Consider the following 22,306-nt stretch of genomic DNA (forward strand, 5'->3'; position numbering starts at 1 on the left):
ATGTGATAATAAAACAAGATATAACTGGACGGCAGTTATCATAATCAGCTAATTTTCAAATGTTACAATAAAATAATGAGATTTTATTATCAAAAACATTTTTTTTAAATAAACACATAAGTACCAAAAATGTGTACTGTCGAGTACTGGTATTGGTTCCCAGGTACCGGGAAACGGTACTATATCGATACCCATCCGCAGCAATTTTACATGGCAATTTCAATACCTCCAAATTTGTTAATGAAAACCAAACAGCTAGTGCGTAATAAGTACAATACTTACAGTATAAAATAAACAATACACTAACATCTAACGTCTTGGAATTGCGACTGCGTGCAAAGTCTATATAGTACAGTAGATACACAGGTACAGTATAATACAGTACAGAAGTGTACAAAAACTAGACAGTTACTAGACAGCACAGCTTGTTTTCAAATGTTAAATAAAAATGTTGAGATTTTTTAAACAAGTCACATTTACTACATGGGTGTGTACACCGTGTGGCCTGCTGCTAATTTTTTAAGGACCCGCGGCACATTCCAAAAATATTATTACAAAAAACACATAAAAAGTGGAATCAAAGAGCAAACAAGTGAAATGTAACGATAAAAAGTTGCAATGTTGACTCTAATGACACAAAGCTGCCATGCACGCTTTTTTTCTTTAAAACTGTCATTGCTCAAAAAATAATAATTAATTAAAATCAATTATTGACCTCTGTGATGAGGTGGCGACTTGTCCAGGGTGTACCCCGCCTTCCGCCCGATTGTAGCTGAGATAGGCTCCAGCGCCCCCCGCGACCCCAAAGGGAATAAGCGGTAGAAAATGGATGGATGGAATTATTGACCTATTCAAGGCTCCTATTACTTTACAATAAATATTCCACTTTGAAATATTTTGGGGGGGAACATTTTGCATATTTTGTGAGTTTGCCATATGAAAATGTTTTCTTTAACAAAAAGGGTACGCAAACATGAAAAAATTATTTAAAAAATTATATTTGATGGATTGATCTGAAGTTGATGTAGAGACAAGAGTGTTGAAGGTTAAAAAAAAGTATGACTTATTTTTAACACTTTTATGAGTGGGGCCCTTTTGGATCCCCAAGAAGTTTAGTGGGACTCTAAAAAAACATCAAGTCACTGCTAAAAAAATAATGAATCAAAATCAACGTCGTTATGAATTATTTACCTATTTCAGACTCCAATTACTTCACATCAAATATTTCACTTACAAAATTTTCAGGGGAAAATACTGCATATTTTGTGATTTTGCCATAAAAAATTGGGTTTTGTCAAAAAATGGCATAAAACATAAAAAACTAAAAACTTCGATAAATGTTGATCTAGATATTTTAGTGAGGGTATAAAAAAATCTATATATTGTATTGGTTTTGAAAACTAAAAATATCAAAATGGCCCCTGCATTCTTTAATTTTTCAGTGGAAAATGTTTGGACACCCCTGAATTGACAAATTGAATTCACAAAAGTACTGAAAAAGTATCAAGTTTCTCGTAATCTCGCTTCCTTTTTCTTTCACGGCAGATCAATAAGATCTCCTTCACAGTCTTCCTCCGCAGTCGCCTGCTGACTTTTCAGCCATTCTTTTCGAACCTTCTTCACCTCTTGGCCGAAGTAGTCATGCAGTTTGCAGAAGTCCATCAAAGGCCAGTCGGCGTGCGGCGGTTCTGGCGAGTGTAAAGGCGTGACGTACGAGTTTCTCACAGGACACTTTTTACTTGCTGCTGTGATCACGGCGCTCTTCCCTCCATCCACTGATGTTGATGGCAGCCACCATTGCTGGTTTAGCTGGGCTACGTTCTGGTTTAGGGCCATTGTAGGTGACCCATCAGAACTCTGGTCATGTTTGGCTTCTGCAAAGTAACATAAAGCAGCTGCAATAATCCACATTCATTTCCATCCATCCCTCCATTTTCTGTGCCACTCAAAATGGTTCTTGTTGGGATGTAAAACAATAACTATGGAGAATAATAATTGATCTTTATTACAAAAGGTGAATTTATGTAACTGAATGTTTTGCGTTTCAATTTTGTGAACTGAAATCAAATTATGCTGAGAAAAAATGTGTGAGCAAAATGTTTGTGTTTAAGAACATTTAGTTTGGTAAAATACAGTGTAAAAAAATCAGTGTAAAAAAAATCAGTGTAAAAATTCTAGGTAAAAAAAATAAGTGTATATGAATTTAAGGTAAAAAAATATTTGGTGTGTACAAATTCAGTGTAAAAAAATTTGGTGCAGAACATTCCGTGTAAAAACGCTGTTGCAGAAAAAATAAGTGTAAAACAATTTCAGTGTTTGAAAATTCAGTGTGAAAACATTTGTGCAGAAAATTTGTTTAAAAACTCTGTGTAAAAAAAAAAAATCAAATTCAAGGTGAAAAAAATTGCTGTATAAAAATTCAGTGTAAAAAAATTCATTGCAGAAAACTCAGTGTATAAAAATTCAGTGCAGAAAAATTCAGTGTATAAAAATTTAGTGTAAAGAAAAAAATCAGTGTAAATATTTGGTGCACAAATTTCAGTGTAAAAACACTCAGTGTGTAAAAAAAAATAAGTGTATATAAATTCAAGGTAAAATAAAAAAATCAGTGCAGAAAAATTCAGTGTATAAAATTATTAAAAACATGAGTGTAAAGATTTAGTGCAGAAAGTTCAGTGTAAAAACATTAATTGTGTAAAAATTCAGGGAAAACATTTTTGTGTACCCGGTATACAAAATCAAGGTAAAAAAAAAAAAAAGGGTGTATAAATATTCAGTGCAGAAAAAATCAGTGTAAAAAAATGAAGAATAATTAAGTGTATAAAAATTCAGTTTGCAAAAATTCAAAGAAAAAAAATTCAAGGTAAAAAATATTTGGTGTATAAAATTCAGTGTAAAAAAAATTCATTTTGTAAAAATTCAGTGTAAAAAAATTTGGTGCAGAAAAAAGTCAGGGTAAAAACTCAGTGCAGAAGAATTCAGTGTACGAAAACTTAGTGTAAAAAAAATTCAGTGTAAAAACGTTTGATGCAGAAAAATTCAGTGTTCAAAAATGTTGAGTAAAAACAGTTACAAAACTCAAGACCCACTTCCGGTAATTTAAAATTAAAGGACCTCTAACTGGTTCTGAGACAGGATTGATTGCTTCAGTCTTAATTTTACCGGAAGTGAGTTTTGAAGCAACAAATATTCCTGCAATTAATTTTTTTACACCAAATTTTTATACACTGATTTTTTTCCCACTGAAATTGTACACTTTTTCAAATTTTAAGTCACTGTATTTTAACACACATTTTGCTCACAGATTTTCTATTCAAATTGTCAACATAATTTGATTAAAAAAAAAATTCAGTTGCATAAATGCAGTGTTCAAAAAAGATTTCATAATGAAGACACAAATGAACCTCCATATATGGGCTACTAGGAATTAGCAGTTACACAACAGCTAAGCACACAATAGCACAGAAGCTCAACATACGTATAATAATTGAATATGGCAGTGTAAAACAGCACATTTGTCAATATAAACAAGTATCACATACAAAGTTGACAAACAAGTCAGTTCCATAAATGAAACTGAAGGTTTGAGGATGACAACAAGGGTGTAGTGACCAACCTTGGTACTGCCTGTGCAGGTCTCGGAGCATGAGGGACAGATAAGAGTGGCTGGCGGACAGCAAGGCTCTCACCCAACCGTCCAGAGTGTCCTCGTCTCCCGCAGCAAACCTGTAGCTCTTCAGCCCGGGACCCTGGAAGAGCAGGCAGAAGGACCAGCGGCCGTCTGCGTCGGAGCGCCGCACCGCGCAGCCCTCCAGCACGATGACCCCCAGCAGGTGGCGGTCTGCGGGTCGCTCCTGGTAGAAGAGCAGGTTGGCCTTCAGGACCAACCAACGGCGCTGGTAGGTGTCCTTCTTAGTCTTCTGCACGAGGACCAGGTGATGAGACGTTTACCTGAGAAACTTTTCTGGTCTGTTGCTAACCTTCTTGAAGAGATATCCTTCCTTGTCCACTGGAGACGTGCAGGACAGGAAATGACTCACAATCTTCTTGTGGATCTTCATAGCGCTGAAACCACACCACATTCATTCATTCAGCCCTTTGTAGTCTCTAGAGCTATCCTATCCAGTCCCCGCAGACAAGATCTGTCCTATACAGTCCCGTCACATGAAAGCTGTCCTTTCCAGTCCCCTCAAACAAGATCTGTCCTATCCAGTCCCCTCAGACAAGAACTGTCCTATCCAGTCCCCTCAGACAAGAGCTTTCCTATCTATTCCTTTCAGACGAGAGCTATCCTACCCAGTCCCGAAGACAAGATATTTTCTATCCAATCTCCTTAGACGAGAGCTGTCCTATCCAGTCCCTTAAGACAAGATCTGTCCTATCAAGTCCCCTCAGTTGAGTGTTGTCCTATCCAGTCTCCACAGACAAGATCTGTCCTATCCAGTCTCCTCAGATGAGAGCTGTCCTATACAGTTTCCCCTAAGACGAAAGCTGTCCTATCCAGTACCCTCAAATTAGATTTGTCCTATACAGTCCCCCTCAGACGAGAGCTGTTCTATCCAATACCCTCGGACCAGAGTTATCGTAGACTAGCGCTGCCCTATCCAGACCCCTCAGACAAGATCTGTCCTATCCAGTCCCCTCAGACAAGAGCTGTCCTATCAAGTCCCCACAGACAAGATCTGTCCTACCCAGTCCCCTCAGACAAGAGCTGTCCTATCCAGTCCCCACAGATGAGAGCTGTCCTATCCAGTCCCCTTAGACAAGCGCGTTCCTATCTAGTCTCATCAGACGAGAGCTATCCTACCCAGTCCCGACGATAAGATCTTTTCTATCCAATCCCCTCAGATGAGAGTTGTCCTATCCGGTCCCTTAAGACAAAATCTGTCCTATCAAGTCCCCTCAGTTGAGTTGTCCTTTCCAGTCTCCACAGACAAGATTTGTCCTATCCAGTCCCCTCAGACGAGAGCTGTCAATCAGGTCTCCTCAAACGAGAGCTGTCCTATACAGTTCCCCTTAGACAGAAACTGTCATATCCAGTCCCCTCAGACAAGAGCTGTCCTACCCAGTCCCCACAGACAAGAGCTTTCCTATCTACCGTAGTCCCATCAGACAGATGAGAGCTATCCTACCCAGTCCCGAAGAAAATATATTTTATATCCAATCCCCTCAAAGGAGAGCTGTTCTATCCAGTCCCTTAAGACAAGATATGTCCTATCAAGTTCCCTCAGTTGAGTGTTGTCCTATACAGCCTCCACAGACAAAGTCTGTCCTATCCAGTCCCCTCAGACGAGAGCTGTCCAATCCAATACCCTCGGACCAGAGTTGTCGTAAACTAGTTCTGCTCTATCCAGTCGCCTCAGACTAAATCTGTCCTACACAGTCCCCTCTAAGCAGGCACAAGACATTAAAACAACGTTGAGAACTTGTTGAATTAGGTCCTGAATTTGAGCAACTCAAATACAACGTTGAAACAACATACTCTTTTTGACGTTTTTTCAATGTCAGGTTGTGACTGATTTCACCATTGAATTTTGGTAATTTCCCAACCAACAATGCGGTCCCCTCAGTTAAGAATTGTCCAAAACTGTAGTGGTCCTATCCAATTCCCTTAGACTAGCACTGTCCAATCCAATCCCTTTCCATAAAGCTGTCCTATCATTCCCCCCTTAGACAAGATTTGTCCTGGACTATAGTTGTCCTATCCAATCCCCTCAGACTAGACCTGTCCAATTCAATCCCTTTTATTAGAGCTGTCCAATCAGTCCTCTCAAACTGGAGCTGTTATATCCAATACACTCAGACTAGAACTATCCTGTCCAGTCTTGATAGACTAAAACTGCCCGATCTAATCCCCCCGGGCTAGAACTGTCTTATCCAGTCCCCCTCAAACTAGAGTTATTCAACTATAAAGCTGTCATATTCAACCTTCTCAGAGTAAAGCTGTCCTATCCAAGCTGCTCAAAGGACAGGTGTACTGTCAGTCCTCCTTACACTACAGTTTTCTTAGACTACAACTGTCCCCTAAAACCAGAGCTTTCCTATCCAGTCCCCCTCAGACTAGATCTGTCCTTAGCTAGGGCTGTCCTATCCAGTCCCCTTACACTATAGCTGTCCTTTCCAGACTTCTCGGACTACAGCTGTCCTGTCCAATCCCCTCAGAGTAGAGCTGTCCTATCCAGTCCTCTCGGACAAGTGCTGTCCTATCCAGTCCTCTCGGACAAGTGCTGTCCTATCCAGCCTTTGAACATGAACTGATAATGAAGCCTGTTAAGATGAAACGTCTTCTAAGATAACATCAACAGTCCAGTTATGATCAATTCAATGCCCCCAGAAGGACATGCTTTTATTTTGGAAGGAGAAATTTTGGAAATAGAGAAATATGATAAGTGACTCACCTCTGCCAATGCTGATGTCTTTCACACCTTCATTTAAACACTTGACGTTCTTCACATCACTCTTTTTCCCTTGCTGTGGAACACACACACACGGTCACGCTCAATGTTTGAATTTAAAGTTTCAGGTTACTTCCTACGCAGGTCTCCGGGGTGCCAGAGGACGAGCGTTGAAATATAAATAACTCGCCCCACTTCCTGGTAACAAAAGCGAGACACATCGCGTCCTCTCTGCTGGAGCTGATCTCAAAATATGTCACCTGGAAGTGACGCTTGCCCACTTCTGCATTCACAGGTTTTACTTTCAAATGTCACACTGACTGTCTTCATTTATGATCAGTTAACATAAAACACATATCTATTTTCCTTCCTATCAGCAGAGGACATGGATGTCCCAAGTGTGGCCCGGGGGCCATTTGCGGTTTGCAGCTAATTTTTGAACCGCCCGCGGCACATTCCAAAAATACTATTACCAAAAAATCATAAAAGTAGGTGCGATGCAACAAGAAAACGTTGCCATGGTGACACTAATAACACAAAGCTGTTTTTTAAACTGTTTTTGTTAAAAAAAAACCAACAATGATTAATCAAAATCAAGTTTATGAATTGAGGTTATGATTGACCTATTCAAGGCTCAAATTACTTCACACTAAATATTCCACTTTGAAATATGTTTTGGGGAAAATATTTCATATTTTGTGTTTTTTGCCATTAAAAACAAAAGAAGAAAAAAACAAAACTTACGAGTTTATGTAGAGATTTAAGCGTGGAAAGTAAAGAAGAAAAAAAAAGACTTATTTTTAACCCTTTTTTGAGTGGGGCCCTTTTGGATCCCCAATACCTTTAGTGTGATTTTTTTTAACCAGTCACTGCCTCAAAAATAATAATGAATCAAAATCAATGTTGTTATGAATTAATGACCTGTTCAAGGCTCCAATTACTTCATACTAAATATTCCACTCTGAAATGTTTTGGGGAAATATTGCATATTTTGTGTTTTTACCATAAAAAACAAGGTTTTCTTTGACAAAGAGCATAAAAAAGAACCAAAAAAACAACAACTTATGGATAGATCTGAAGTTGATGTAGAGATTTAAGCGTTGAAGTAAAGAAAAAAAACCCATTTTTGAACACTTTAAAAAAGTGGGGCTCTTTTGGAACCCCAAGACCTTTAGTGTGATTTTGTTTAATCTGTCACTGCCTCAAAAATAATAATGAATCAAAATCAATGTTGTTATGAATTAAAGACTTATTCAAGGCTCAAATGACTCCATACTAAACATTCCACTCCGAAATGTTTTGGGGGAAATATTGCATATTTTGTGTTTTTTGCCATACAAAAACAAGGTTTTCTTTGACAAAGAGCATGAAAAAAAAGAAATAGATCTGAAGTTTATGTAGAGATTTTAGCATGGAAAGTTAAGAAGAAGAAAAAACTTTTTTGAGTGGGGCCCTTTTGGATCGCCAAGACCTTTAGTGTGATTTTTTTTTTAACCTGCCACTGCCTCAAAAATAATAATGAATCAAAATCAATGTTGTTATGAATTATTGACCTATTCAAAGCTCCAGTTACTTCATACTAATTATTCCACTCCGAAATGTTTTGGGGATATATTCCATATTTTTTGTTTTTTTGCCATAAAAAAACAAACATTTCTTTGACAAAGACCATAAAAAAGAACAAAAAAACAACAACTTACGGATGTATCTGAAGTTGATGTAGAGATTTAAGCATGGAAGGTAAAGACTTATTTTTAACCCTTTTTTGAGTGGGGCTCTTTTGGTTCCCCAAGACCTTTTTGTGTGATTGTTTTAACCTGTCACTGCCTCCAAAATAATAATGAATCAAAATCATTGTTGTTATGAATTATTGACATATTCAAGGCTCCAATTACTTCACATCAAATATTCCACTTTGAAATACGATTTGGGGAAAATGTTACGTATTTTGTGTTTTCTCTATCAAAACCAAGGTTTCCTTTGACAATGAGCATAAAACAAAAATAAATCAATCAATTAAAAAAAACTTATAATGAATGGATAGATCTCTTGATTTAAATTGGGTGTATTTGCCTTATAAAAACAAAGGTTTTCCTTGACAAATAGCATAAAAAACTTTTTTTTAAAGCAAAAGCCCCCCACTTATGATCGACAAATTGATCTGAAATTGATCTGGAGATTTAAGCATTGAAAGTAAAGAAAAAACAACATGACTTATTCTTAACACTTTTTAATGGGGCCCTTTTGAATCCCCAAGACCTTCTGTGTGTGTTTTTTAACCTGTCACTGCCTCAAAAATAATAATGAATCAAAATCAATGTTGTTATGAATTATTGACCTTTCCAAGACTCCTATTACTTCACATCAAACAGTCCACTCCGAAGTATGTTTTGGGGAAAATCTTGCATATTTTGTGCTTTTGCCATATCAAAACAAGGTTTACTTTGACAAAGAGCATACAAAAGAACAACAACAAAAACAACTTAAGGATAGATCTGAAGTTGTTGTAGAGATGAAAGTGTTAACCCTTTTTTGAGTGGGCCCCTTTTTGATCCCCAAGACCTGTAGTATGATTTTTTTTTTCAAACCTGTCACTGCTTCAAAAATAATAATGAATCAAAATCAATGTTATGAATTGTTGACCTATTCAAGGCTCCTAATACTTCACATTAAATATTCCACTTTGAAATATGATTTGGGGAAAATGTTACGTATTCTGTGTCTCCTCCATCAAAACCAATGTTTTCTTTAAAAATGAGCATGCAACTAAAATAAACAAATGAATAAATAAAAAATATAATTGACAGATAGATCTCTTGATTTAAATCTTGTGTGTTTGCCGTATCAAAAACTAAGGTTTTCCTTGACAAAGAGCATAAAACAAAATTAACAAAAAAAAACATTTGTTATCGATGGATAGATCTGAAGTTGATCTGGAGAGTTCAGCATTGAAAGTCAAGAAATAACAACATGACTAATTCTTAACACGTTCATGATTGGGGCCCTTTTGGATCCCCAAAACCTTTTGTGTGATTTTTTTTTTTAAACTGTCACTGCCTCAAAAATAATAATGAATCAAAATCAATGTTATGAATTATCAAGGCTCTAATTACTCCACATCAAATATTACACATTGAAATATTCCTTATTTTGTGTTTTAGCATTAAAAAAAACAATAAGAGTTTTTTTCTTTGTCAAAAAAGGGCATAAAACCTTACAAAAAAATACAAGTAATAAAAAAAATCATTAACGGATAATTCACTTTTTAAACTTTAATGACTGAGATCCTTTCTGGTCCACATTTACCAAAACTTGAAAACATATATATATATAATTGAAAATATCAAAATGGCCCCCACATATTTTAATAGCGTGTCCCTCAGTGGAAAAAAGTTTGGGCACCCCTGGCGTCGAGTGTTCTATTTTCATCAATGCTCCCTCATAAAAGAGTGGGATTGACAATATTGCTTTAGCCTTTTTTGCTTCTTGACTCATTGCATCTATTCTTGACACGCCTTTATCCCTTTTATCCTCGTGGACCTCAGAGAATTTCACATCTAAAAAAGTCCCAAGTGTTAAGAAGATTGTTGTGCTGCAGATAAACACGTCTCTCATTATTACATATGTTATTTGTCTTGTCGACAAAAATAACTATTCAGGCTTGTCATTTGTCATTTAAGACTATAAACACATAATTTATTAATTTATTTTTTAAAGATATTTTATGTGTTTTTAACTACTCTTATATCCTTTTAAACTCCGTAGCACTTTGAGATTGACAAATGTAAAGTGCTTTACAAATTAAAATGTATTAATATTAATAATAATTATTATTATTATAATGAGAAAATCGCGTTCGGGTGATATACTGAACATAGACAGTTCGCCGCCCGCACAGGTAGTAGCGCTGTGACCTTTTTTCGTAGTTGACGCAATCCGCGAAGAAGAAAACCACAGAAGAAGAAAATAATACAACGACGTTTGAATTGTTATCAGGTTACATTTGTGAGATATTTGTTAATTTGATCCATATTTCGAAGATCTCAACCGACGGTATCTTAACGCGAGAGTTGGGTTTGAAAGCTCTAATCAAATACAGCTTTGTTGACGCAAACATGCTATTAAACGTTTCGCACTCCTGCATGTGCTGGCTAGCATGTTAGCAACAATGCTAATGTGATTCACTGTGCTAATACCACCTTTTCCCCCATTTCTTCCTTTTGGGAATACGTTGGTTTTTTTTAAAGCATCATGTCGAAAAGGAAAGTAACTTTTGCGGATGGTGACGGGGAGTTGGACTTGGAGGAGGAGATTCCAAACAAAAAGGTAATTCCGCCAACTTGAAGTTCGCAATAAACTAACACCATAAACAACTTCAGGTTACGTTGAAAGTACACTGCTGACAGTTTCTTGTTTTTCAATTATTAATGTTGCAATTTCCTTTGCAACACAGTAAGTAACATTTAATACAGCGTCTCTCAATCATGCAATAACATCAAGTATTATGGAAATAAGTACTGCGTCATAATTAGACATCGATCGATATGTTTTTTTCAGGGCCGATACCGATTATTAATAGTCCAGGAGGCTGAAAACCGATATTTGGAGTCGATTGTTATGTTTTTTCAGGGCTGATACCGATTATAAGTAGTCCAGTAGGCTGAAAACCGATATTTGGAGTCGATCTATGTTTTTTTCAGGGCCGATACTGATTATTAATAGTCCAGGAGGCTGAAAACCGATATTTGGAGTCGATTGTTATGTTTTTTCAGGGCTGATACCGATTATAAGTAGTCCAGTAGGCTGAAAACCGATATTTGGAGTCGATCTATGTTTTTTTCAGGGCCGATACTGATTATTAATAGTCCAGGAGGGTGAAAACCGATATTTGTAGTCGATTGATATGTTTTTTTCAGGGCTGATACTGATTATAAGTAGTCCAGGAGGCTGAAAACCGATATTTGGAGTCGATCTATGTTTTTTTCAGGGCCGATACTGATTATTAATAGTCCAGGAGGGTGAAAACCGATATTTGGAGTCGATTGATATGTTTTTTTCAGGGCTGATACTGATTATAAGTAGTCCAGGAGTCTGAAAACCGATATTTGGAGTCGATCTATGTTTTTTTCAGGGCCGATAGTGATTATTAATAGTCCAGGAGGGTGAAAACCGATATTTGGAGTTGATTGATATGTTTTTTTCAGGGCTGATAGCGATTATAAGTAGTCCAGGAGGCTAAAAACCGATATTTGGAGTCAATCTATATGTTTTTTTCAGGGCCGATACAGATTGTTAATAGTCTAGGAGGCTGAAAGCCGATATTTGGGGTCGATCGATATGTTTTTTTTTCAGGGCTGGTACTGATTATTAATAGTCCAGGAGTCTGAACACCGATATTTGGAGTCGATTGATATGTTTTTTTTAGGGCTGATACCGATTATAAGTAGTCCAGGAGGCTGAAAACCGATATTTGGAGTCGATCGATATGTTTTTTGCAGGGCCGATACCGATTATTGATAGTCCAGGAGGCTGAAAACCGATATTTGGAGTCGATATTTATTTGCATTAAAATGTAGTTATTTATTGATTAGCCGGTAAAACAGCTTGACATGAGAACCGTCGGACCAGTAGCAAAACTGTTTTATGCGGCGCTTCGGTTGTCAAACACCTTTGTTACGTGTGTCTAAGAGGAGCATCGATATTTGCGTCTCAAAATATGGGATTTTTCTACATCACAATAACTCGCCATATACTCAATTTTATAGCAGTTTATGGAACAATGTAAGGTTTATTTGGGAGGAACCCTGAACTATTGTGAATATTTAAATGAAAACAAATTCTGGACGCCTTATAGTAGATTATACCATACCATACCAACTTTATTTATAAAGCCCTTTAAAAACAACCACAGTTGAAGAACAAAGGGCTGTACACCACAAAGAAATAGAGGCAAAGGACAGACTAAAAAATAATTAAAACAGAAGTAAAATACACATTGAAAAAGCAAATACAAATTACCCTCAGAACAATTTGTTAGATAATAAGCAGTTAAAAAGTTAAAAGTTAAAAACAGTTTAAAGTCTCATGCTGGGTGACTGGGTGCCAGTGAATAAAAATGGGTTTCAAGAAGGGTCTTAAAAATAGCCAAAGAAGTGGCCTGTCTCACATGGAAAGGGAGATTGTTCCAGAGTTTGGGACCCGCAACAGAGAAGGCTCTGTCCCTTCTGAGCTTGCGCTTTGTTTTGGGTACCTCCAGGATCAGCTGATCAGCTGACCTGAGCAACCGGGTGGGGGCATAGAGGTGGGGCAAGACCACGTAAGGATTTAAAAACGAGTAGTATAATTTTAAAATGGACTCTAAAAGACACAGGCAGCCAGTGGAGGGAGGCTTAAACAGGATTAATGTGCTCTCTTTTTCTTGTGTTTGTTAAAAGTCGGGCAGCTGCATTTTGGACCAGCTGCAGACGTGAGAGGGAGGATTGACTAATTCCAAAATACAAAGAGTTACAGTAATCCAGCCGAGATGTGATAAAGGCATGGATTACTGTCTCAAACTGTTGCCTAGAAAGAAGGTTTTTAACTTTGGCCAGCTGACGTAAATAAAAAAAGGTGAGACTAGTGTTGTCCTGATTCCAATATTTTGGTACCGGTACCAAAACTATTTTGATACTTTTTGGTACTTTTCCAAATAAAGGGAACAAAAAACTGAATTATTGGCTTTATTCTAACAAAAAAAATCTTACGGTACATTAAACATATGTCCTTAAATAAAATAGTGAACATACAAGACAACTTGTCTTTTATTAGTAAGTAAGCAAACAAAGGCTCCTAATTTAGCTGCCGACATATGCTGTAACATATTGTGTCATTTTCCATTCTATTATTTTGTCAAATTTATTAAGGACAAGTGGTATAAAATTAATTATTAATCTACTTGTTAATTTACTGTTTATATCTGCTTACTTTCTCTTTTAACATGTTCTAACTACACTTCTGTTTAAATGTAATAATCACTTATTCTTCTTATACATTGATCATACTCAACATCCTCATGTGTCCAGGGACACATTTCCTGAGTTTATAAACATACTGTAAATAAAAAATAAGATGTTGTGATGCCCAAAAATGTATCGACGTAATCATAGTAGTATCGACTAGATACGCTACTGTACTTGGTATCATTACAGTGAATGTTAGGTGTAGATCCACACATGACGTTTGTTTACATTGTGACGTCGGTGAGCTACGGTGTGTAGTGAAGCATGTTCAGCTATTCTTCATCCTGCAGGGATGATACTTGTCAGAAACATACTTTATTTGTCGCCATTGAGGCGAGGATTACTGATTTAGAAGTAGCTAAAACACTGCAGACTGGGGCTGGACTTTAACCGCTAGCTAGCTAGCCATGTTTTAAAACACCTTCCTGAGGGCGTTTCAGTGTTATAACTTCACCTTTATCGTTAGTTTTTAAGTCAAAATGCGTCCGTTCTCCCTTTTCTGTCTACACACTGTGTCTGCTTGTAAGTACTCCGTGATTGTGCACTGCCGAACAATCCTCGTCTGCTCATAAACCAGCAATGACGCTGCCTGCTGTTCTTAACTCACATAATAAGTCTCGTATTTGTCATCCCTCTCTGTTGCGTTTTTTTGAGCGACTCACGAAACATGAAACTCTGTGCACTCTTTTTAATAAGCCCACACTCCGAGTGTTGCAGACGGAGGCTTGTCATGCGACATTATCTATGCAGCAGCGGAAACAAACAAAATAGGACCGGGAAGACACTAGTAGAGGACAAAAACATTGATTTCCCAGCAAAATATAAATGTTTTGACAGGTCGGGAGAGGAGACGTACTGTGGCCAACCAGCACTGTAGGAGTGAGAGAAGTTGGTGCTTGAGCAGTGGTTATTACAATCTACGTCACTAATTATTTTGTTTTTAAATATTAGTTAATTTGTAGCATATGTGTGTATATTGTATCTGATGATGTACAGTACAGGCCAAAGGTTTGGACACACCTTCTCATTTCAATTAATTTTCTTTATTTTAATGTTTATTTACATTGTAGATTGTCACTGAAAGCATCAAAACTATGACACCTGTGAGGTGAAAACCCTTTCAGGTGACTACCACTGGAAGCTCATCGAGAGAATGCCAAGAGTGTGCAAAACAGTAATCAGAGCAAAGGGTGGCTATTTTGAAGAGACTAGAATATAAAACATGTTCAGTTATTTCACCTATTTTTGTTAAGTACATAACTCCACATGTGTTCATTCATAGTATTGATGCCTTCAGTGACAATCTACAATGTAAATAGTCATGAAAATAAAGAAAACCCATTGAATGAGAAGGTGTCCAAATTTTTGGCTTGTACTGTATGTCAAAATGCCAAATATCGGTTCCGATAATTGCTCGAACTTTAGTCATAATGAATGATTAGACTGTTCATCAACATTGAATGGGCGTACAGAGTCATTTAAACACTTGTGTATAGATTGACTTACGTTCTTTGTGTATCCTGAAGCAGACTTGTGAGGTCGGGAGTGGACCAGGCTCCAGATTCAAAGGCAAACATTCCCTGGACAGCGATGAAGAGGACGAAGGGGAGAACACTGGAAGCAGCAAATATGATATTTTGGCCGATGATGATGTGGACGGTGTGTCTTTTTTACTTTGTCACGAGTCATGTCAGCAAAGCAAGTTTTATCTGTCACTTCGACACAAGTACTCTCGATTCACATTACAGTTAGATAAGGCTGAGTGGTACCCAAGAACACTGTTTTTTAAAAGTGGTACCTGGGTTTTTGTCTTAAACAAGGTTTTTCTGTGGGTCATTCAAGGGATTTTGAGAAATGTCCAGAGAGAAAACAAATTGTAGGCCTGGGCTGATAATAAATCAGAAATTAAATAAAAATGATTTTAATGACTTTGCCGACATCGACAAATTGCTACGTCAGTGCTTTTCATTTTCTTTGGCTTTTTAAAAATTAATACAAGAGGTGTCACTCTGCAGTGCTCTCAGCACCTGAGCACGTTTATTACATGATCAGAGTGAAGCCTCTCTTGTCATTCAAGTCGATGGGACCTCTGGCTAACACACTTAATACACCCACATCGCCTCGCTGGTTGCGACTTGCTCGTGACAAGGACTGCTAAGTAACAACATTTCAGAGGAAAAAAAGATGATTACAAAGCCAAATGTCAGTGTGTGGGATTATTTCATCTTCCCACTGAATGAGCAACATGAGCCCATCAACACGGACGAACGAGCAAGTATGCCGTCATGGCATTGGCAACAAAAACATAACAAAACAAACCACCTGACCCAATTTTTCTATGTATCAAATGTATTTCCTCCTGTTGGTTTTTGCTACTGCAGCGTTGAAGTCACACTACACGCCTTTTTGGGCTCATAAAAGGAGCACGGCAAGTTTCATGTTCCATGATTCAATCAAATAAAGCCACAGAGCGGTAGACGATGGACGGACATACAGTGCATCTGGAAAATATTATTCACATTGCTTCGCTCTGTCCATATGATACAGCCTTAATCCGGAATGCAATAAATCCATTTTGGTCTTCAGAATTCCACACACAGTACCCCATAAAGACAATGTGAAGTTGTTTTTTTTAATGCAGCAATATACAGAGACTTCCTGGATGTAAATCAACGCTTCACATCCAACCTGATGGAGCTGGAGGGGTGTTGCAAAGAGGAATGGGCGAAACTGCCCAAAGACAAGTGTGCCTCTCTCGCAGCATTATACTCAAAAAGACTTGAGGCTGTAATTGCTGGCAAAAGTGCAACAACAAAGTATTGAGCAAAGGCTGTGAATACTTACATTTTAGTTATTTTTTATACATTTTCATAAATAAATAAAAGATACCCTGCCATTATGGGGTATTGTGTGTAGAATTTTAGGAGAAAAAATAATTTATTTCATTTTGGAATAAGGCTATAACAAAATGTGGAAAAGTTGAAGCACTGAATATTTTCCGGATGCACTGTATACATTGCGATAGACACGTAATCGATATCAATATAAAATGCGTTCAATAAAATGTTCCTACAAAAACTATCTCTGCCAAAAATCCCAACTTTGTGTAAATATATTGACAAATAGAATACGTATTTAAAACAGCGAGCAGAGGCTGTTCACCTTGGAGACCTGCTGCGGATATGGGTACGGCCTGGCGCGAGATTTACACCTTCTCCCCCGGATTTTCAATCATTAACATACTTTGTCGGCCAGCTTGAAAAATGTCTCTACTATAATCTACGTGAAGGAACCCAGAATTGTTTGAGGTTTCGTACAAGGAAACCTTACAATGTATTAAATCCATAAACTGCTAAAAAAAATAATTAGTAGATGGCGAGTTATTGTGATGTAGACAAATCTCATATTTTTACCAATTTTCCCAGATTTCCCATATTTTGAAATGCGCTCTTAGACACGTGTAATAAAGGTGTTTGTCAATGTTTTTGCTGCAAAATTAACCACAACATTAGCGCCACACAAAACATTATTTCGCTACTGGTGCCACGTTTCCTTAAAAATAATGTTAAAAAAATTAAAGCCTTGTCCAGCTGTGTACTGACATATACTATTCATGTTTAAATAACCTTTACTGCAAATTAATATGGCTCCAAATATCGGTTATCGGCCACATTAACTACTAATAATTGGTCATCTCCTCGTTTTGGCTGTGAAATTATATTTCATCATTTCCATGTGGTGTTGCTGTTGTCCCAGGGCAAGAGAACGCAACTATTGACTTTGACGAGGGAGTCTCCATCACACCGTTTAACCTGGAGGAGGAGATGGAGGAGGGACACTTTGACTCGGAGGGAAACTACTTCATCAAAAAAGAGCAACAGATTCGAGACAACTGGCTGGACAACATCGATTGGGTAATTGGCCTGCAAATACCTTTTTTTCTCTTTTTCTGCAATATAAAACGCTCCTTTTTTTCAGGTGAAAATTAAAGAACAACCTTTCAAGCAAAAGAAAAAAGGACTGGCAGCCAAACGCAAACGTAGAGTAGGCGATGAAGACGAGGCGGAGGAGGAGAGAAAGCGGGAGGAGCAGCAAGAAAACAAAGACGAGGAAGAGGAGGAGGAGGAAGCCGAGCCTGCCGAGGACCCGCTGGCCTCGTACACGCAGCAGCAGCTGACCGAAGCGCTGCTGGAACTCTTGTTGCCGGGGGAGACGGTCACGGCGGCGCTGCGGCGGCTCGGAGGTCTTGGCGGCCGCAAGAAAAGCAAGCTGAGGCAAGACGGCCAAGCCGCGGAGGAAGCCAAGCGGGACACGGAGAAGCTGGACCGTCTCACGTCCCTGGCCGACCGGCTGGTGGCTTCCGGGATGTACGGTATCTACCAGCAGACGCACGAAAAGCTGGCCTACACGCTGAAGGGCATGAACAGCAAGCGGCCCGCCAGGAAGACTGACGGCGAGGAGGACGAGCTCGATATGTTTGGCGAGGAATTCGACGAGAAGCACGCCGCGGCGTCGCAGGAAAAAGACGAGGAGGACAAAGCAGGTTTGTTGCTTTTTGTCGCTAAAAGGAAAATTCTCGTTTAATCGTGTTGTCTGTCCTCAGTGAGCGAGGAAGTCATGTGGCAGTACAAGTGGGAAAACAAGGACGACTCCGAAGTCTACGGTCCTTTCACCAGCCAGCAGATGCAGGTAAGTCCATTACATCATTTCATTAACTTCTTTCCACTCAATAAGGCAATTCCAAAGTCAAACTGTGTGAAGTTGCCCCCCTTTTTATTGCAAATATTAAAATAACATTGCCAATTTGTTTGTGCTACCTTTTTTCTGTAAAAATTTCCGTTGTTCCGTTACAGTTTTTAAGTTATTCTAAAATACATTTTCTGACTCGTGTTGTCATCCAGCACCACCACCTTGTCAAAATCTCCCTAAACTTGTCCTATTTCTTCGTGCTACAAAATGTTTTTATTTAACTATTATAGTTTTTATGTTATTAACGTGTTATTATTCACAACCAAAATCTCCCCAAATGTGGGCTATTTGTTTGTGCTGCAAATGTTATTTGTTTAGTTATTTAAATTTTTATGTTATTGAAGTGTGATTTATATCCACCCCCCTGCCCCCCAACTTTGTCAAAAAGGTCCCCAAACTTGTCCCAATCATTTGTGCTACTTTTGTGCTGCAAATTGGTCGACCTATTGTAGTTTTTATGTTATGGGGCCCGGTTATGAATAATAACACTTTAATGACATATAAACTGTAATAGTTTGACAAAGATATTTTGCAGCACAAACATAGCACTAATGTTTTGGACAAGTTTGGGGAGATTTTGACATGGCGGGAGGGCTGGTTATCAATAATAATAATATTAAATTAATAACATACAAACTATAATGGACAAAACATTTTTTGCAGCACAAACATTTGGGACAGGTTTGGGAAAGATTTTCACAATGTTGGGGGCTGGTTATGAATAATAACATTTTAATAGCATGAAAACTATCAAACATTAACATATAAACTACTATAGTTAAACAAAAAATGTTGCCGCACAAATGTAGAACAATCGAATTGTTATGAATAATATTATGTCACTAATAAACTATAAGACAAAATATTGCAGCAGAAACAAATTGGACAAGTTTGGGGTGATTTTGACTGGAGGTTAGGGCTGGTTATCAATAATAATAATAATACATTAATAAAATAGAAGCTATAATAGGCAAAACATTTTTGCAGCACAAACATTTGGGACAAGTTTGGGAAGATTTTGACAATGTTGGGGGCTGGTTATGAATAATAACATGTTATTCACTTGAAAACTATCAAGCATTAACATAAAAACTATTATAGTTCATCTAAAAATGTTGCCGCACAAATGTAGCAAACGAATTGGACAAGTTTGGGGAGATTTTGACAAGGTGGGGGTGCTGGATGACGTCACGAGTCAGAAAATGTATTTTAGAATAACTTAAAAACCGTAATGGCACATACTAATTTATTTACTGCACAAAAGTAGCACAAACAAATGGCAATGTTATTTTAATAATTGTTATTACAAAGGGGAACAACTTCACACCGGTAAAGTCAGGGGGTTCATTTATGTTTGTTTTTTCATTCCAGTCCTAATTTTTAGCCTTTTTTGGTTTTCACCATAATAATTTTTAATTCCACTTTATCTTCAGGACTGGGTGGATGAGGGATATTTCAGCAGCGGCGTGTACTGCAGGCGCTTGGACCAGGAGGGCTCGCAGTTCTACAACTCCAAGAGACTGGACTTTGAGCTCTACACATGAACACCTTCATGTGACATGTTTAGGTCATCCTGAGCTGAGCTTTTTGTTTTGTGTAAATTGTTTTTAAATAAATCACGACAAATACTGTATTTTTGTGTTGTTTTGCTCACCCTCGTGATTTGTTAAAAACATAATATTTGATTCTTGACAGTGATGGGGCCATAAACATGGAGAGAGATGTAATTTAATGCCACCAATAAAAAATAGATTTGCAAACAAAACATTTTATTTGAAATAAAAAATCTAATGTTTTGGTTGCAAATCTTTCTTTTATATGTATATATGCACAATTTTGGGTGGGGTTTTACGTTTTTTTGGTTTTGTCGCAAAGTAGTCTCATTTGTTTACAATGTGACTAATATATTGTGGGCAGGGCCTCTTAACAATGTTAGAAGCATTATTATTGGTCAGTGCCGTCTTTGGTGTTTTCCCTCCAAACGTGTTGAGGGCAGAAGTTGTGAGCGGTCACGCCCAAATATGGTCATCCATTAGCCTAGACGGACCAATAAAAAGGCTTCTAACATTTTCCACAGGAGGCCTCGCCCACAAGATTGTAGTTACATTTTAACATTTACATTTTAAAAAGAAACTTGCATGTTGATTTAAAAAAATAATTTGTCATATTTTTAATAATATCTTTTTAATGCGTATGTATTTTTTAAGATATATTTTATTCATGCAAAAAAAAATTCATATAAAATTTTTCATTAACAATAAACTTGGTGGTAAAAAAAACAAAAAAAAGAGGTTACAACAGTAACACACACTCATGTCCTATTGGTCAACTCTTACTAGTGACGTAGAAAGACCATCTGCCATTGGCTGAACTTTAGCAGCGCTTCCTGGCTGATTATAAGCTCAATTTTGATTGGTTGGTCCCCGCGTCTCGTTGGATTTGTAAAACTCGGATACCATCTGTGGTCGCTGTTGGGCGCCGTCCGGTTCGTCTTGTTTACGTGGAGGACGGACCATTATCCCATGGTCCAGCTTCACATTTCTGGTAAGATACGTTTAAACGTTATTCAGTCTCTCAATTGGCGTAAAGCTAAAGCAGATATGAGCTTCTTGGTGAACACTATACACCCCGACCGCTCCCGGATACGGCTATTCTCTGGCGCACGGTTTCATTACTTGAGGAGATTACATGTGACATATTCAGTGATTAATTAAATAGTACATTTACGTGTACGCTCGTCCACGTTGGACGTGTGGACATAAATCACGACGACGTCAGAGATTAGCTCACGCGTCAAAGTTTGACACCGGGGGTCCGTTCCAGCAAATAGACGACGTTGTTCTCTGAACGTCGCGCCACGTCTTTGTGCCACAGCGCCTCCCACACATGACACAAGCACGTGCTGACACCACCGTAACGCGGTAGGACTCATTGACGTGACGTAATGGACACAGCGGCGTTTGCGGGGAGACTATGGAAGTGACGTCACGTGTTCCAGCAGTGATGGCGGCATGTTTGTGTTGTTGTTTGCAGAGCAGGAGACAAGGCGCGGGAGAGAGCCATGTTGACTTACCCTTCTGACTCACTCCCCCACATGCTTTTTCCAATGGATGAGGATGCCATGCCCCCAAACCCTTACTCTAGTTCACCCCCACACAGTCAACCTCCACTGCCGCTCCTCACCCTTCCCTCCATCACTCCCAGGTATAGTTGTCCTCACGCCTACCCCGCCTTTCTTCACACTTACATGCAATCAAGGGGTGTAACGGTATGTACCCATACTTGCCAACGATGTTCCCTCTAATTTTTCATGTGTGTGAGCAAACGCACAAACACCCTGAACATTCAGTGGAATACAGACGTGCACACTGTGGCCATACCAGCAGCACATTTGTCTCAAACCTGACCTAACAATTTAAATGTCTTATTATTATAATCAAGTGACTAGTCCATTTCAAGAGATTTGTTTCTAATATATGTGATTTGGCCCACTTAGATATTGTTTTTTTTTAATCACCTATGCACTATAGTATTTTATGCCTGGGTGGGGGTCCTGCTTTGGAAAGATTGTGTACCCCTTTCAGAGATCACATTTAGTTCCCCTTAAAACAGGGGTCGGCAACCCGCGGCTCCGGAGCCGCATGCGGCTCTTTGATCACTCTGATGCGGCTCAGCAGCTTACTTGCTGAACCCCCCAATTTTCCCGTGAGACTTCCGGATTTCAGTACCTCTCGCAGTAGTGATGGGTCCGGCAACACCGATGCATCGGCGCATGCGTCGAGCTCATAGAGCGAAACCCTGTGTCGGTGCGCGTACCGCTTTTAGAAAGTCACGTGACCGATCATGAGCTGTTTTGGTCACGTGACCGATACGCCAACTGTGTCGCACTGACGCCTCCTCTGTGCCCTGTGAGCGGCTCTTTTCTACAGCCGGAGAAATAATAACTAAGAAGAGAAATAGTCTAAAATGTAATACGTCGGAAAAACTTCTTTTTTTTTTTCTTTTTTTTATAAAAATGTGTAAAAAAAAATAAAAAATAAAAAATTCCCAGTCCACAATCATCCACAACACGTTCTCTTAGATTTCCATGTTATGATACATGTTCACATTATTTATTGACTGTATCTAAAAAAGATACAAATATATTTTTATTTAAATGAAGAT

General features: G+C 38.3%; 3 protein-coding genes across 10 annotated transcripts in view; 2 read left to right on the plus strand and 1 right to left on the minus strand.

Annotated features, from left to right (window-relative positions):
• pheta2 (PH domain containing endocytic trafficking adaptor 2) lies at positions 1–21,194 on the minus strand. Of its 4 annotated transcripts, none has more exons than XM_061981361.1 (5): positions 20,479–21,194; positions 6,399–6,471; positions 3,981–4,065; positions 3,617–3,920; positions 1–1,874 (listed from the first exon to the last, which is right to left on the minus strand). In XM_061981361.1, exons 3-5 carry the CDS (start codon positions 4,059–4,061, stop codon positions 1,537–1,539), a joined length of 723 nt encoding a protein of 240 aa, XP_061837345.1. In that variant the 5' UTR covers positions 4,062–4,065; positions 6,399–6,471; positions 20,479–21,194; the 3' UTR covers positions 1–1,536. The 4 variants fall into 4 exon arrangements, with proteins under 4 accessions (XP_061837345.1, XP_061837347.1, XP_061837348.1 ...); XM_061981363.1 differs by lacking the exon at positions 20,479–21,194 and adding an exon at positions 14,900–15,023; XM_061981364.1 differs by lacking the exon at positions 20,479–21,194 and adding an exon at positions 6,656–6,802.
• On the plus strand, positions 10,291–19,775 carry cd2bp2 (CD2 (cytoplasmic tail) binding protein 2). 2 transcript variants are annotated; one of them, XM_061981359.1, is made up of 6 exons: positions 10,291–10,721; positions 14,923–15,052; positions 17,150–17,307; positions 17,372–17,936; positions 17,997–18,082; positions 19,576–19,775. In XM_061981359.1, the coding sequence occupies exons 1-6, from the start codon at positions 10,647–10,649 to the stop codon at positions 19,684–19,686; spliced, it is 1,125 nt and encodes a 374-aa protein (XP_061837343.1). In that variant the 5' UTR covers positions 10,291–10,646; the 3' UTR covers positions 19,687–19,775. The 2 variants fall into 2 exon arrangements, with proteins under 2 accessions (XP_061837343.1, XP_061837342.1); XM_061981358.1 differs by having other exon boundaries at positions 10,292–10,721; positions 14,920–15,052.
• Positions 20,564–22,306, plus strand: part of prr14 (proline rich 14) — a 21,981-nt gene continuing 20,238 nt past the window's right edge. The window contains exons 1-2 of one of the 4 annotated variants that reach the window (XM_061981353.1): positions 20,564–20,686; positions 21,176–21,346. In XM_061981353.1, the coding sequence (XP_061837337.1) occupies positions 21,204–21,346 (143 nt within the window). In that variant the 5' untranslated portion in view covers positions 20,564–20,686; positions 21,176–21,203. The remainder of the gene's footprint in view (positions 20,687–21,175; positions 21,347–22,306) is intronic. The other 3 variants (XM_061981352.1, XM_061981351.1, XM_061981354.1) reach the window with 3 other exon arrangements.

Source organism: Nerophis lumbriciformis, linkage group LG24 (genome assembly GCF_033978685.3).
Source record: "Nerophis lumbriciformis linkage group LG24, RoL_Nlum_v2.1, whole genome shotgun sequence".
Classification (NCBI taxonomy): domain Eukaryota; kingdom Metazoa; phylum Chordata; class Actinopteri; order Syngnathiformes; family Syngnathidae; genus Nerophis; species Nerophis lumbriciformis.